Source organism: Acomys minous (genome assembly GCF_964271855.1).
Source record: "Acomys minous genome assembly, chromosome: 1".
In the NCBI taxonomy this organism is placed as follows: Eukaryota; Metazoa; Chordata; class Mammalia; order Rodentia; family Muridae; genus Acomys; species Acomys minous.
The window spans coordinates 30,589,235-30,604,710 of NC_140483.1; the positions used below are offsets into that span (position 1 = coordinate 30,589,235).

A 15,476-nucleotide genomic window follows, 5' to 3' on the forward strand; every position below is an offset into this window, starting at 1 on the left:
CTGGTGCAGTACGGTGGTGGTGGTGGTGGTGATGGTGGTGGTGGTGGTGGTGGTGGTGGTGGTGGTGGTGGTGGTGGTGGCAGTGCATGGTGAAGCTGATGACAATGCAGTTGTTAGCTGTTGTGAGTGCTTTCTTGTGGGCTTTGTTAGGGTGGCTCCTTGAAAAGGAACAGCAATGCCAGTTGGGAGTGCTTTTAGGGCATTCCTTGACCAAGTACAGTAACTCTGCCCTTTAGCCTGGGTGGTGGCATCTGGCCACAGCTGGGAGGCAGTGCTTGCACGCCTGGCCAGGGCTTTAGGGTTGGAAACTCTAGGGAGGAGCCGGAGAGGGGCGTGGCACGGGCGGGACAGTCTGAGAACCAGGCCACGCCTCTCTCGCCTTCTCGCCTGCGCAAGCGCGCTGTGGGCCGTTAGCTGTCAGAAGCCTAGCAGCGGGTGGCAGGGATCCGACGTAGGTGCGGGGACTCACTCAGCTGTCTGAGCCCCGCGCAGCGACAACCCGGATAAGCACCGCGAGGCCCCGGCTGCCTGCCAGGTCGCAGAGTCGAGCGGGGACCTGTGAGGCCGCTCAGGCAAGATGGGGAACCGAGAGATGGAGGAGCTGATCCCGCTGGTGAACCGTCTGCAAGACGCCTTCTCGGCGCTGGGACAGAGCTGTCTGCTGGAGCTGCCGCAGATCGCCGTGGTGGGCGGCCAGAGCGCTGGCAAGAGCTCGGTGCTCGAGAACTTCGTGGGCAGGTGAGCGCACCAGGAGAGCGGTGGGGGCGCGTCCGTGGGGGTGCCCCTGCTTCAGGCCGTTGGAACGTGGAACGGTGTGGGGAGTCCTGGGGTGGACTAGAGGCTGCAGCGGATGAGGGCAGAACAGTAGTGTCCCTGGAACGGGCGGGGTCGTCCGTGCTCTGGGCATCCTTATTCCCCGCATTCTCCACCCCGTGGTGACCCCCTGTCTGCCTTTCATCCTGCCATACAAAGCCATTTCCTCCCCACCCTCGTGGGGGAGTCGGGGTCCGCCCCGGGATCCACTTCCCTCACTAGCTCTGTGCGCGCCAGCCCCTGGCAGCCTGGATGCGCAGCTCGGTGCTTTCCAGTCCCCTGCTCTTTCTCGGTCTCAACATCACCCCCTCCTTTTCCTGTCACCCTCCCGGAGGCTCTCAGTTTGGTTGTGGGGATGTACCCCCTCCTCCGTTTTTTCCCTTCGCCCTGGCTCTCAAATCTTCTCAGATGTCTACTGTTTGAGACAGTCATCTCCTGCCCGGAGTGGGGAGGCGGGGTGTGTGAATCCAGAAATGCCTGTGGTGAAGGCTTGTCCAGAGACGCTTGCCTACCATTCGCCCTGGTAGCCAAAGAATAAACGGTGGTGTATTTGAGTGTGCACACGTTTACTGCTCATGCATGACTGAAAACCGGAGACCTCCAGGGGTGACCACGGACTTGCGATGTTCAGGTGCCCTGTCATGTCTGCATCATCTCAGAATTGACCAGAATCTTTCTCGCACTCTCACTACGGCCCCTCCCCCTGCATCCTCTTGCGTTCTGTTCCTTAAGCTCTTATTTATCCTGCTGGTCTTCAAGCTAACATACAGAATCCAAATCGTAGTTGTGGCCTCATGTTTTCCAATTAAAAAACAAAGAATTATTATCTTTTTTTTAAGTCGGAAATCTACGTTTCTTCCGGTGAGCAATTCAGGAAGGATTAAGTTACCTTAATGGCCTTGCCGGAGGAGTGCATCATGAAGGCTGAAATCTGTTTCCCAGTAGTAAACTAGGTAGAATGTGCAGCAGTAAAGACTGTGGGCTAGAGGGGCGGTGGGAGGGGGCAATCCGAGATTTCACTTTATTCTTTCATTTGCCTGGCTGGCGAGCGACTTGTGATGGAAAGGGTTCCTGCTGCGGTTCTCCATCCCTTTTTTCTTTTTTGTTATTGCTTGGCAATGTGTAAACTATAACGCTGACTATTCCCACGGTTTTGGGTGTGAGCACCATGAAGTGCGTTTTCTTTTTTTCTCGGATGATGCTCTGTCTTTCAGGCGATACTCTTCATTTTTTCTTGTTTCAATATGAACTAGAAAGATAAAAACGTAGAGTTGCTGGTAATTGGCAGCTGTCCTTGGGTAGTTAGTTCTCTTAATCATGGTCCCTTGATTTTATAATTCATTTTGCACACTAAAAAAGCAATAAGAAAATATTTTGCCTACGTCATCTCAGACTTCTGGTCTAAAGCAAGGAGTTACTTAATGGCAGTTATTCTAAAAAATCCTTAAAGATTAAAATTCTATTCCAAATATAACAGCCATGTTTTTATGCCTTTCCTATTATTTACTGAGATGAGCATGTATGATTAGTATATTTTGGTTTTGAACTTATTGTAAATTCTATGCACATGCCTCAGCTCTGCCCTCCAGGTTTGCAAATCCGAATAGTCTTCTTAATTCTTTTGTAACAGGAATAAAAATGGTGACACAGCAGAGTAATAGATTTAATTCTGAACATTTTTTTCCATAATGAAATTAAAAATAGGGGCTATAAAAATCAGAGCACTTATCTGAGTGCATTAGTAATTTGTTGAACTTTATGAAGGTTTACCATTAATTACTTTAAAGATGATAAAGAAAATAATGAACATAAAAGAATATGCTTATTTACTAAGGACAGAAAGCCTTTATTAGCTGAAGAGTAGACCTGCCTAGCACAACTTAAATATTAAGGAGAAAACTCAATTAGAAGGTCATTTGACTTTAATAAAGATTTTGGTCATTGAATTATTGAGAAATCTAATTTCTAATTATAACTCAACCTTAGGGGGTAAAAACCCTCTCCATTTCCAGGTTGGAGAGAGAGAAAAAAAAAAAGGTTTTCATGTTTCACTGTAACCTTTTAACTTTTACTAACCAGGAATTTCATTACCAACATAAAGTTGTTTAAAATGAAGTATTTTTCTCTACTCATAGCTGTCTTCATTTTAATGCTTGACTAATTGTGTAGTGGCCGAGTACAGTCAAGCACCAGGGTCTTCACTTGTGTAAATTGTTTGCTTCTGAGTTAAGCTTGTTCTCTTCAGGATACTGCTGCATTTATTCATTCACTTATTTACACTTAACAATCCACCTTCAGTAGCTAACCATGTCTTTCCCACAGAAACAGTTTGCTTCTACTGAATTTTTTTTTATACCATCGAATGCATTTGAGCGTGAATGTGTTTATTTAACTATCTGTAAAACCAATTTTGGGGTAACAAGTTTGAGTTTGTTATGAATAAAATGCGTCATGAACGAACTCCTTGTTGGCGGTTTTCTTGCTGAAGTGACAAATTTGCATATTAATGTGCTATAGTGTGAGTGGCTAGATTGTTTTGATTGTTCAGGATGAGCCTATATGCTGGCAGTGAGGAGCTGCTTACAGCCTAATACACAGCAAGTGAAACCCATGTTTTGAATGCAGACAGGTTCACCACCAGGCCCCACTCTGCCCATTGGCCTGGTGTGTAAATGGGAGAATTCAGTTTATTCAATTTATTCAGCTGCTTTCTTATTTATGTATTTGTATGCACTTTCTCACCCTCCTTCCCAGCTGAACTCGGGGTCTTGTGCATGCCAGGCAAGCACTCCACAAGTCAACTGTGTTTCCAACTCATTTCCCTTTCTATTTTTTTTTCAAAGACTTGACTCACCCTGTATCTTAGTTGGGCATTGAACTTTTGACTGTGCCCCATCAGCCGCTGTTGTAGTTGGGATTACAGGCCTGAGTCACCTGCACAAAGAGAAAAGATGTTGAGGCTTGGCTCTCACTACATATGCTTAGAGAGCAGTAATGATAAAAATAATGGCTAATATTTACTGAGTGATTGCTACATGTTGGGTACTATCTTGGGTCCTTTTATATGGATAACCTAATTTAATCCTCATAAAACTCCGAGGAGGTAGATGTGCCCATTCATTTCATTTTACCTAACAGTAAATTAAAATGTAATGAGCTTGAACAAGTCACTTGTGGCTAATTTGAGTTAATGTAAAAACTTCAGTTCAACCTGGGGTGTTTGCGTTCCTCAATGAGGTCTCTAAAACCTATGTGCCTTACTGTACTGCCCATACATGGAGGCTTGTCAGTTCTCCTGGTTAATACTTGCAGCCTCTTCCTTACTGGTCTTGTAACTCTGGGCACATGAACAAAAAACTGCTATATGGATAATTCTATTTCTATGACATCATGTACAAATCCTCTCTTAAAATCATTAATTAAAAGACATGTTTTTACTTACAAAAGTAGACATTCCTGAAGGTAGCTGTGAGATATAAGTGGGCTGCTTCTTTAAGTGTATGTTTGGAGTACATCTAACTTATTTATTGAGGTGCTAAGTAAAAACTGTACCGTCTCCTAATGTGCAAATGTTTTTAATGATACACTTGTTAGCAACATTGCTTGTTCAGTGCTAATTATATAGGCAGAAGATTTCATGTTATTTCATTCCAGTCTGAATGGTAAACAGACCGCCAACTCTGAACATGTAGAAAAGATTTTGTGGTTAATGGAAACCAGATAAAAGGTTTTTTTTTTTTTTTGTTTTTTGTTTTTTGTTTTTTTTTAAATACTGACTGTACTGATGGGAGTTTATTTAAATATGAAAATATCTCAATAATATTTATTTCTTTACAAGGTATGTAAAGATGTTGGTTCTCTAGTTTGGTGGAAACCATGAGTTGTTTGGTAATGCATATGATCAGATAATTAAATCTGAAAGGTACATAGCTCAAGCATTAATCTACTGTTACCTCCTTTGATTTCATGAACATGTTTTAAAATGCTTAAGAGTCCTCTAATTGCAAACAAGATTGAAAGTTATTAAGCCAGAGTAGGTTTGTCTTGAGAGTAGAGTTTTGTTAAAATATCAAAGCATGGAAGTTATTGGATTTAAAAAAAATAAATGGCTTCTAAGATTATAGTTATTAGGTTAATGGGTGCTCACAATTAAAGTGTGGTAACTCTTGAAAATTATGCTTAGAACTCTCCAAGGAAGTATTCAGTAAAATATGAAAAATGAGAATTGTTCCTTATCTAACAAGTTGGTGGAACCCGAAATTATAAAGACATTTGTGCTGAATCAGCATTATGTAATGCCTTCAAGGTTATCACAGGTTCACAGTTAGTAGGATTTATTCACCACAAACAATGTCCTTTATTTAAGCACCAGTAATGTATGAGAAGAAATATAGCCAAGTGAACTGGTTTCAGCAATATCTTTGTTTTGGATTTATTTATGATTAGCCAATATAAAAACATGAAGTTGAAAGTCAGACTTTCCATTCAATTGTGGAGAATGTCCTGTCCACATGAACTCTGGTGCCCCATATTTGACCACGTCCCCTGGATGGGGAGGCCTGGGTAGCACTCAGAGGAAGGATAGCAGGATACCAAGAAGAGACTTGATACCCTATGAGCAAATACAGGGGGAGGAGGTCCCCCTGAGTCACAGTCATAGGGAAGGGGAGTAAGGGGAAAATAGGAGGGAGGGAGGAATGGGAGGATATAAGGGATGGGATAACAATTGAGATGTAATATGAATAAATTAATAAAATATATTAAAAAAACAAAAAATCCCATGAAGTTGGGGCACTGAGAAGATGGTTCAGTGATTAAGATCGCTTGTTGTGCAAGCCTCTGGACCCGAGTTTGAATCCTCAGCTCTCACAGAAAGTTAGGTATGGCCTTGGGCGACCGTAACCTCAGAAACAGGTAGATCCTAGGAACTAGGACTAGAGTAGACTAGCCAGCCAGTCTAGTCAGAACTGCAAGCTTCAGGTTCAGGGAGAGATGCCATCTCAAAAAATAAGATGGTGAGCAATGGAAGTCACCTGAGTCTCTGCCTTCCTCTGGCATGCACCCACATGCATATATGTGCATAGAACCCCCTTCACTCAGACAAAGTACAAATAATAATAAACAAAAGAATGAAGTTGATGCAGGGATGACGTCTCATGCCTATAAGGCTAGTTAGGATGCAGGAGGCTGAGATGTGAGTTCCAGGGCAGCCTGGGCTGTAGTGTGAAACTCTTAACACTTGCCCCGCCAACCACCAACCACCACTATCATATCACAACTAAAAATGTTGGGCAGGTAGTTTTCCATAATCTCAGAGGAATGAAATGTGCCTAAATACTGTGTCCATTCCTAGAAAGTAGGGTCCTGGGTTCTCTGTCAATGAAATACAATATTAAATTTGTATATTAGTATGCTCTCTGATGATATACCAAAATTGTGGAGATATGAGGTTTATTTACCTGAAAGTTTTAGAGGCTGGAGGCTCATTGTATCATTTTGGTGAAGGCTTCATGGAAGAGAGCTTCACGGTGGACATGTGTGCAAGAGACGCACAGGTCTCATGGCAAGATGGGAAGCCTGAGAAAGAAAGAGGAGAGGGAACGGTTTTCTCTTATATTAACCATCTTGAGCGTTTACTGAAGTCTCACAGAACTGCGTCAATCACTTCAGAGATCAAAGACCCCTCAATCATCTTTCCCAAGGCCTACTTCTTCAAAGTTCTCCTACCCAGCTGGGCGTGGTGGCACATGCTTTTTTTTTAACCCCAGCACTGCAGAGGCAGGAAGATCTCTGTGAGTTCGAAGCCAGCCTGGTTTACAAAGCAAGTCCAGGACACCCAAGGCCACACAGAGAAACTCTGTCTCGATAAAAACAAAGAAACAAAACACAGTAACAGCAAAAGTTCTCCTATCCCTTACCACTGCCATTGGAAGCCAAGCTTCTGAGACAAACCCCAGTCAAACCAGAGCAGTGTGAGGCTTTTCTTAGACCTTACCTTTTGCTACTCTTAAACAGAGTTAACTTATGAGGTTTTAATTATTGTAATGGTCTTAACTTTTAAGAGGAGCAAAGGTGGCCAGGAAAAGGGGACTTTCCCCTCCCCTATCAGAGCCAAATTAAGAGAGTTGAAAGATAATGTACTGCATAGAATAATATAATTTAATATTCTGTATAGACAGAGTTTTTCCATTTCCCCATCTAAGTCTATTTTGCAATTTCTCATGTTATCAACATTGGCGTTAAAAATCCCAAAGGATTATGCCATGGTAAATACTTGTTTCATTAATAGAGAGAAGAACAGACCAATATTTACTTAGGTCTTACTGGGTATGTAGGCCTGGACTCTGCTGTATAACCCCCACATCTCTCATTTCTTATGGTGTTCACATCCAAATGCTAATGGGGATAAGAGGCAGAGGCAGAATGGAAAGTTATTTGTGTAGATCACATGGCTACTAAGCAGCCAAACCTTAGACATTGGAATTCTTGAGAAATACAGATATAACATCAATTGACATCTGTTTATTGAACTCTAAGTATAGTGGGCATATATAACACACAGAAGCTGATGCATGTATGTGTGTATGCATGTATGCATGTATGTATATATATGGAGAGAACCACTAAGCTGAGGTAAGGTACCTCAGTGGGGAAAGGCATTTGTTCTGTCAGCTTGATGACCCGGCTATCTGTGAAACTCACATTAATTTGCTCTCTGACTTCCACATGTGTGCATGGCACATGCACTCCCCAGCTCCACTAGTAATAAATAAAATAGGAGAGCTGGCAGGATAAAGTATGAGATCATAACTTTCAGTTGAATATATATGATGAAAGCTGTTGAATACACTGTCAGTTAAATGGGATAAACACTTATAGCTAACTTCTTTTAAAAATAAAACAGCCCTCCCCAAGCTGCAGCGCTTGAAACCAATCTAGGATTTAAGCGGAAAGTAGGCAATATATGGGTTACCAGTGTCATCTTAGCTCAGGGCTACATGTACTGAAGTATCAATGTCAAGGCAGGGAGGTGAGGATCTGTGTCTCAGTGTCTGGCCTGACAACAAGCCATTGAATTTAGACTGCCTTTTTAATCACAACGAGATACTGTACATTGGAGAGGGCCTGAGAAGAGAAAAACAGAAAACGCTGCAGAGATTAAAACTATGACTGAGGGGTAAGGGGAGGTTCTCTTGCCTACTCTGTGCTAGGAGATAGTACATGCTCTCACACACTCACAGACACACATATACACACGTACTCCCGTGTACACACACTCACACACTCTCACAAACACACACACACACACACACACACACACACACACACACACACACACACATGCACACACACTTCTCCAAGGCACTAATTCTGAAGAGAAACTCCATCTTATTATTTCAGAATAAAGCATTTAGTTAAAGTTTTAAAAATAAATTGGACACAAAAATGCCAGAGAAAATTTTCCAAAGGCAAACCTAAAAACATTGTCTTGTCCAGAAAGTATGAGAGGAAAAGGAGAAGCTGGCTCTAAATAATGTGTATTAGCTGGGCATTGGTGGCCTTTAATCCCAGCGCTGTAAAGCCAGAGCCAGAGCCAGAGCCAGATGGAACTTTGTAAATTTGAGGCCAGCCTAGTCTACATATGGCCTTCCAGATTAGCCAGAACTACATCGTGAGAGCCTGCCTTACGTAAATAAGTGTGTATGTACGGGAGTGAGTACGTGAGTGAGTGAATGTAGTCTTCAGAAACCATTTTCAACAAGTGAGTGTTTATTAATAGTACATTAGTGGCAGTTTGCACACTTGTGGCTTTGTATAGTTTATCTTTTCTTCCTTTACCAGAAACAAGGTCTTTGATGTCATGTAAGATCCATGTAAGAAACTTCCCTCTGGTTTAATTTTCACTCATTTCCTGTAGTTACACTAGGATACAGAGAATCTAAGAGATCTGTCCAAGGTCAGGAGAAGTCAGAGGGCTGGCTTTGGAACTTGATGTTCTGAACTTGTAGCTTTACCTTCATTTTCATTGTCTTCTCTCCCTCCTCCTGTTGTTTTTGAGTGCCTCCCTCTCGCTCCCACCCTGCCTCCCCCTCTTCCCTTTCCTCAGCAGTGTGGGAGCAGCCCTTCTCCTTGGTGCTCCTGAGTTACTCTTCCAGATAGCACACCAGCACCGACAGTACAGTGCTTTTCCTTCACACAGGATGGTAGGTGGAGACAGGGGGCACAGCTCCTCTCAGTTTTAGACCAGATAATTTTCTGAGGTGGTAAACTCCTGAATAAAGTGCAAGATTTAGATGTTCAAATGACACACTGGGTGTTAGCATCAAGGTGGTCAGCTAGAAAGATGAGCCTCTCAAAGTTGTTGACAGGGCTTTTCTTAAGTCAAGGCATGTTTCTGAAAAGCTGTATGTAAATAAACAATAGGACTGAGAAGGTTTCTACTTAAACAGATGAGCTTTAGGCAAAAAAAAAAAAAAAAAAAAAAAAAAAAAAAAAAAAAAAAGCATTTCTGTAGCAAATATACATCCTTCAGTTTTCCTGATTCATAGTCTTGCTTTTATTCTGTGTGCAGTCTTCAGGTGAACTGAATGGCATTAAGGTCTATCAATATCACTATATGAGTTATTTCAATCATTAGTTTTTAATAAGCATCAGCATTGTTTTAAATCTTGTATGTTGCAGAGAGATCTCTACTTCCAGGTCCTGAAAGGGCGCCTCAGTGATTCCTGTGGCAGTATGCTATGTCCCCGCTTCAAGGAGATGACGGACCGATGAGTTGCATATTTAGGTATACCAGAAGTAGTGCTTCTGAAGCACCCCTTTGTCTGTTGTCTCAGTGGATCGGAACACAAAGATACACTTAAATAAGTGATTTGATGGGTGACCATCTTAGTGTTGCCATTGGTGCGACAAAACACCACAATGAAGGCAGCTTGGGTAGGAAAGGGTTTATTTGGCCTACATTTCCTCACTATAGTCCATCACTGAAGGAAGTCAGGACAGGAACTCAAACAGGGCAGGAACCTGGAGGCAGGAGCTGATGCAGAGGCCATGGAGGGGCGCTGCTCACTGCCTTCTCTCCTCATGGTTTTCTCAGCCTGTTTTCTTATAGAACCCAGGACCACCAGCCCAGGGATGGCACCACCCACAATGGGCTGGACCCTCCCCCATCAATCACTAGTTAAAAAAATGCTTTACAGGCCGGCCAACAGCCGAATCTTATGGAGCCATGTCTTTTTAAAATTTTATTTATTTATTTATTTATCAATTCATTCATTCATTCATTGATTCATTCTAGATTCTAATCATAGCTCCTTCCCTTCTCTCCTCCCACTCCCCCACTACTACCCTCTTCCCCTATCCTCACCACCCTCTCCATCAGAAAAAGGGAGCCCTCCCCCACGAACCCACCTCAGCATGTCAAGTCACACCAGGACTGAGTGCATCATCTTCTGGAGGCATTTTCTTAAGTGATGGTCTCTCCTCTCAGATGACTTTAGCTTGTGTTTAGGTTGACATAAATCCGCCCAACCCAGTGGCCAATCTTGCTTATGGTTTGTGGTTTTCTCAGAGAGCCCTGGAGAGCAACTTTTGAAAAGGTGTCATCCTATTATGGTGCTAGGGCTAGGGCTTGGCTGACTGGAGTCTGCGTCTCGTCTCTAACACTTACCAGTATAGTAAGGGAGTTAGCCTCCTCGGGATTTAGCTTACACATTGACAATTTTAGACGTGTGTGTGTGTGTGTGTGTGTGTGTGTGTGTGTGTGTGTGTGAATTCTAAGATGGTGCCTTGTATCTGGCCCAAAAGATACATTCAATAAATAAGAATGAATAGCTTAAATCTTTTATTTAGACTAGCCAAGCCAAGCATGGTAGTTCACTCCTGTAATCTCATTCATTGCCTGGGAAGCTGAGGCAGGAGGTTTGCCATGAGTTTCACGTGCCTGGCTAAGACGGTGAGTTACATCCAGGCCAGTGTGAGATACAGTGTGAGATCCTATAAACAAACAAAACTAAATAAAAAACAAAAGCAGAACCAAGCCAACAACAAGAACAACAAAAAACAACCCATCCCAAGAAAATGTAGGAATGACCATGTGTAGTTGCAGTCTGGTGTGTGTGTGTGTGTGTGTGTGTGTGTGTGTGTGTGTGTGTGTGTGTTTGAATGTTATAAAATTACAGTTGCGTCAAAATGCACTTTTAGGTTAGATTAAATTAGTACATATTTGGGACTTCTTGAGAGAAACAGTTTTTCACAATTCAGCACTATCACAGTGTAAGTATTTTCTTTCAATAGATACATATACATAAATTAGATTTAGATTACTTTTCCCTTCCAGCAGTTTCAAAGCACATTTTGTTTATTAATTCATTAATCTTTACAAGTTCCCTGAGAGGGTAGTAAAGCATATTTTGTTAATTTAATTTATAAATGAAAGCCATTAAATTGGAAAAAAAAATTAAGTGACACACAAGGAGCCCCCTGGTGAATCCTAGAGACGATGAATGTAATGGAATTAGAAGCAAAAATAATAGAATGAATTTTGCAGACATTCTTAGCTACCCTAGAGAATATGTTCTTATTACTTTAAAAACTATTTATTTTGTGTGCACACAAGTGTGTGTAAGTGTGGTGGTTTTATGTGTGTGTGTATGTGTGTGTTTGTGTGTGTGTGTGTGTGTGTGTGCGTGTGTTGGTGCTCACGCCGCAGAGGTCAGAGGACAACTCATGCAGTTGGTTCCCTCCTTGTACCGTGTGGTTTCCAGAGATGCAGTTCAGGTTGTGAGGGTTGGCAGCAGGCTCCTTTGCCCTCTGAGCCATCTTGCTGGCTAGGGAATAGGATTTAAAGGTTTAGGATTCTGTTATACGAAGCACACATTTTTAAGGGTGTATTTTCTTATTTGGAAATGTTAGCGCTCTCTCTCTCTCTCTCTCTCTCTCTCTCTCTCTCTCTCTCTCTCTCTCTCTCTCTCTCTCTCTCTCTCTCTCTCTCTCTCTCTCTCTCTCTCTCACATACACACACACACACATACACATATACACGCCATCTTTCTAGGCCTGCCAGAAGTCTAACTGCTGTGAGAATAAGGAACATTGCTAAGTGTGCTCGTGGATTTGGTTTGCACTGTGGGAGGCCCTTCCTGTGTATGCATTGGAAGAATGCCCCAGGAAAGCTGAGGTAGCATGATGGTGTCTTCCATAGCTGGACTGTCTGCCTCAGTTCCCTCTGATGTCAAGTGTCCTTGTGCACATGCCTTTGCAGAGTTCATTCTATGTGATAGGGTTCCTGTCTATTTTCCCAGTTATTTACAGCTTCCTGTTATTATTATTATTATTATTATTAGCTACACGGTCCCTTACAAGTCACTTATCTAAGCTGACATTTATTCTCTTTATTTAAAAAAAAATGTTGCGAATGGGGGAAGGAAACATGGGATTGCATCAGTACTTTTCCAAATATGGGCTGAGGAGTGGTTGGTTTTCCTGTCACTGTGATAAAATATCCTGACAAAGGCAACTTAAGGCAGGGAAAGGATTCCCTTTGGACCACAGCATGAGGGCATAGTCCAACATGGTGGGGCAGTCACCGCAACAGGAGCTTTGGGAAGCTGGCCACATTGTAACCACTGCTCAGCTAGCCCTTTCCTTTTTATGCAGCCCAGGGCACAAGCTCCTGGAGTGGTGTTTTCTACTTGTAGGGTGGGTCTTCCCACCACAGCTAAAGCCATCGAGACGATCCCTCAGAGGTATATCTGGAGGCTTGTCTCCAAGGTAACTCCAGATACTATTGACAATAAACTCTAACCACAAAGGTTACAACCCATTAGTGGGCCACGGTGTCCAAGCAGTTGGTTGGGATAGCCTAGGCTACTTCTTAGGTAGCAGTGACAGGTATTTGTAAATATGTGCCAGGCAGCTTTAGTCTTTTCTCTGATTCTTCTTTAAGCTGTTGAATGTGTTTGTACTATTATAAACCCAATGCTCTTCTAGTCCTCTGTTGATTCTGAATTTAAATGGTTGCATTTATCTTTTCCTTATAGTAGGCTCAATTCCCATTATACTGTCCTATGAGGATGAATTAAAACGGAGGTCACTTTAGCATAATATTTTGAATTACTGTCATTTAATTGAAAAAGTAGAATGTGTATGTAATAAAATCGAGCCACTCTCAAAGTATATGCATTAAAATTGCCCTTTGTCCACGGAGGCTTCTAAGATATTTCATTTACCTTCATGCCTACCAGATTCCTTCAGGGCTTGTGTTTTCTTTGTATGTTCACATGTGTATGTGGGTGCACACGTGGGAAGATCAAAGTTCAGGATCCAATGTCTTTCTTAATTGCTTTCCATCTTAATTTTTGAGCGAGGGTCTCTCCCAGAGCCCAGAGCTCAGAGATTTGACTAGGTAGCCAATGAACTAGAGGGATCTTCCGCTCTTCGCCTCCCTAGTGCTGTGTTAACAGACATCTAGACTCAGGTGCTTATGCTTGTCTGGTGGGCACTTTCTGGCTGAGCTGCTTCCCCAGCCCGGAGTTTATATTCTCATTATATGAAATTTAATTTTGAGGGCAGAGAGAGAGTCTAATAAACTGCTTTGTGCATAGCTGACAGAAGCAACCGAGAGTTCTGTTTGAATACTGCTAGCAGGTGGGTTTGCCTGGCGGCCTGGTCCCTTCTTTAAGAATCACGTTTTAATAGTCCACTGTATGTTAGAATAGTGGGAGGCTCTCTGGGTGCAGTCGCTTCTTCAGAAATTTGGTACCCAATAGATTCTGATCTGCAGACACAGCAACCGGCACCGTTATCAGCAGGGCAAACAAATGGGATGCTAATCTGTATTATCGACTTGGTGGGATTTAGAGTCACAAGAGCTGAGCTCTTAGGTGTGCCTGGGTGATTGTTTTCAGAGACGCTTACCTGAGGAGGGAAGCAAGGCGCTGCTCTGCTCTACGGACAAGGGCTCTGGGCTGATGGGAAAAGACGAGGTGAGGGGATGTGAGCATGCACCTCTTTGTTTCCTTGCTGGAGGCACAGTGTGACCAGCTCTGGCCCTCTCACACTCCTTGCCATGATGGACTGTACCCCTAAACCACGGGCCCAAACAAAGCTTACTTTCCTTGTTGCTTTTATCAAGTATTTTGTCATAGAAAGAAACCTGTAAGCAACACGCCAAGCCATTAATTCTTAGGAGAACTAGTTAGAAAGCATTTGTTTTTGTGGGATGTCATGATGCTATTAGCTGGAGAAGTCTTAGTCTGGTGCCAAACATCTCTAGAAGTCAGAGTTGGAACAAATGGCTTGAAATTACAGGAAGATTTAAACTTCACATAAAGGTGACTGTTTGCTGTAGCAGGTAAAGAGTTCTAGGCAGCGCTGCACCCACAGGAGCCAGAGGATGATTGCGCAGTCACTGGCCACTAGGTGACTGACAGCTGGAGGTGGACTGGGCAAAAACACTTCGAAGATTCTTTTCAGCAGTGTGTGATTAAGCTTAGTGGGTCTCAAAGAGGACCCTGGGTTTAAAAGATGTATGCTTTATCTTTATAGGCTTTGTCTAGGTATATGACAGACACATAGAGTTGCTAAGACCTCCCTGGGTCTATCCTTTTAGGTACTTAAAATAAAAATGTTGGTAGCTCTTAGTGTGTTGGAGACAAAACAGAATTGCTTATGGTATGGTTTATTGAAGGAAACAGCTGTAGATAAGGCTCTCAGGAGTGAACTGTATTACTTGAAAACAAGAATTGACCTCGGGCTTGGTGGCAGGTTATTTACTCACTGAGCCATCTTGCTGCCCTCAGGGTCTCTCAGGTATCTCACTTATAGAGAATTAAGCTGGGAAATGCATGTAAAGTGCTTAAGATACTGTCTGTCACATTGTGTTCATGCTTGTTACTCTAACCTGAGCAAACAAGGTTAAAAGAGGAAAATTTTTGTTCTGACTCAGGGTGTCAAGAATTCCGGCCATAGTTAGCTGGCTCCATTGAAGTGGGCCTTTTGGTAAAGCAAAATAAACAAGGCAGTGGGGGTATGTGACGTATGAGGCTTCTGACCTCATAGCAGCTAGGAAAGGGGAAATGGGGGACAATGGGGACTAGAAATAGCTTTCAGAGGCATGCCCCCCCACAGAGATATGCTTCCTTAATCAGGTCCCACCTTCCATACTTTCATCACCTCCCAATAGTCTATTCAATGATGAATTGACCAATGGGTTAATTCATTGGTTAGATCAAGGCCCTATGATTCAATCAGTTCCCCAAGTCCCCACCTCTGACCATCACACCAAGACCTAGTCCTTTTGGTGGATACTTCATCTCTAAACCATAAAGCACACAGCATTCAGGGCCATTATTGATGAGTACAGGGTGCAGGAGGACTTTGGTGCCTATAGACTTCAGTGCTGTAGATAATAAACAAGACCACATCTCCGTGTAGAGTCCAAGAAAGAGTTCATGAAAAGGGCTGTGATTTAAGATACATATTAAAGTGTATGCATCTGATAACTCAAGATGGGGCCAGAGGCACAGGGCGAGAATTTTTTTTTTTTAATGGAACAGAGACCTTCCCATCAGCCTTAGACGGGGGAATGATGGATGCTACTTGGAAGGATGAATTGAGTCCTATGTTGGGTTGCTGAGATGAGAAACTGGTACTTAGCCCAA

At 42.8% G+C, this 15,476-nt stretch overlaps 1 protein-coding gene across 5 annotated transcripts in view; it reads left to right on the forward strand.

Annotated features, from left to right (window-relative positions):
* Window positions 1-404: 404 nt before the first annotated feature.
* Window positions 405-15,476, forward strand: part of DNM3 (dynamin 3) — a 469,385-nt gene continuing 454,313 nt past the window's right edge. For all 5 annotated transcript variants that reach the window (XM_084791206.1, XM_084791207.1, XM_084791203.1 and 2 more), the window contains exon 1: window positions 405-738. In XM_084791206.1, coding sequence (XP_084647332.1) covers window positions 578-738 — 161 coding nt within the window. In that variant the 5' untranslated portion in view covers window positions 405-577. The remainder of the gene's footprint in view (window positions 739-15,476) is intronic.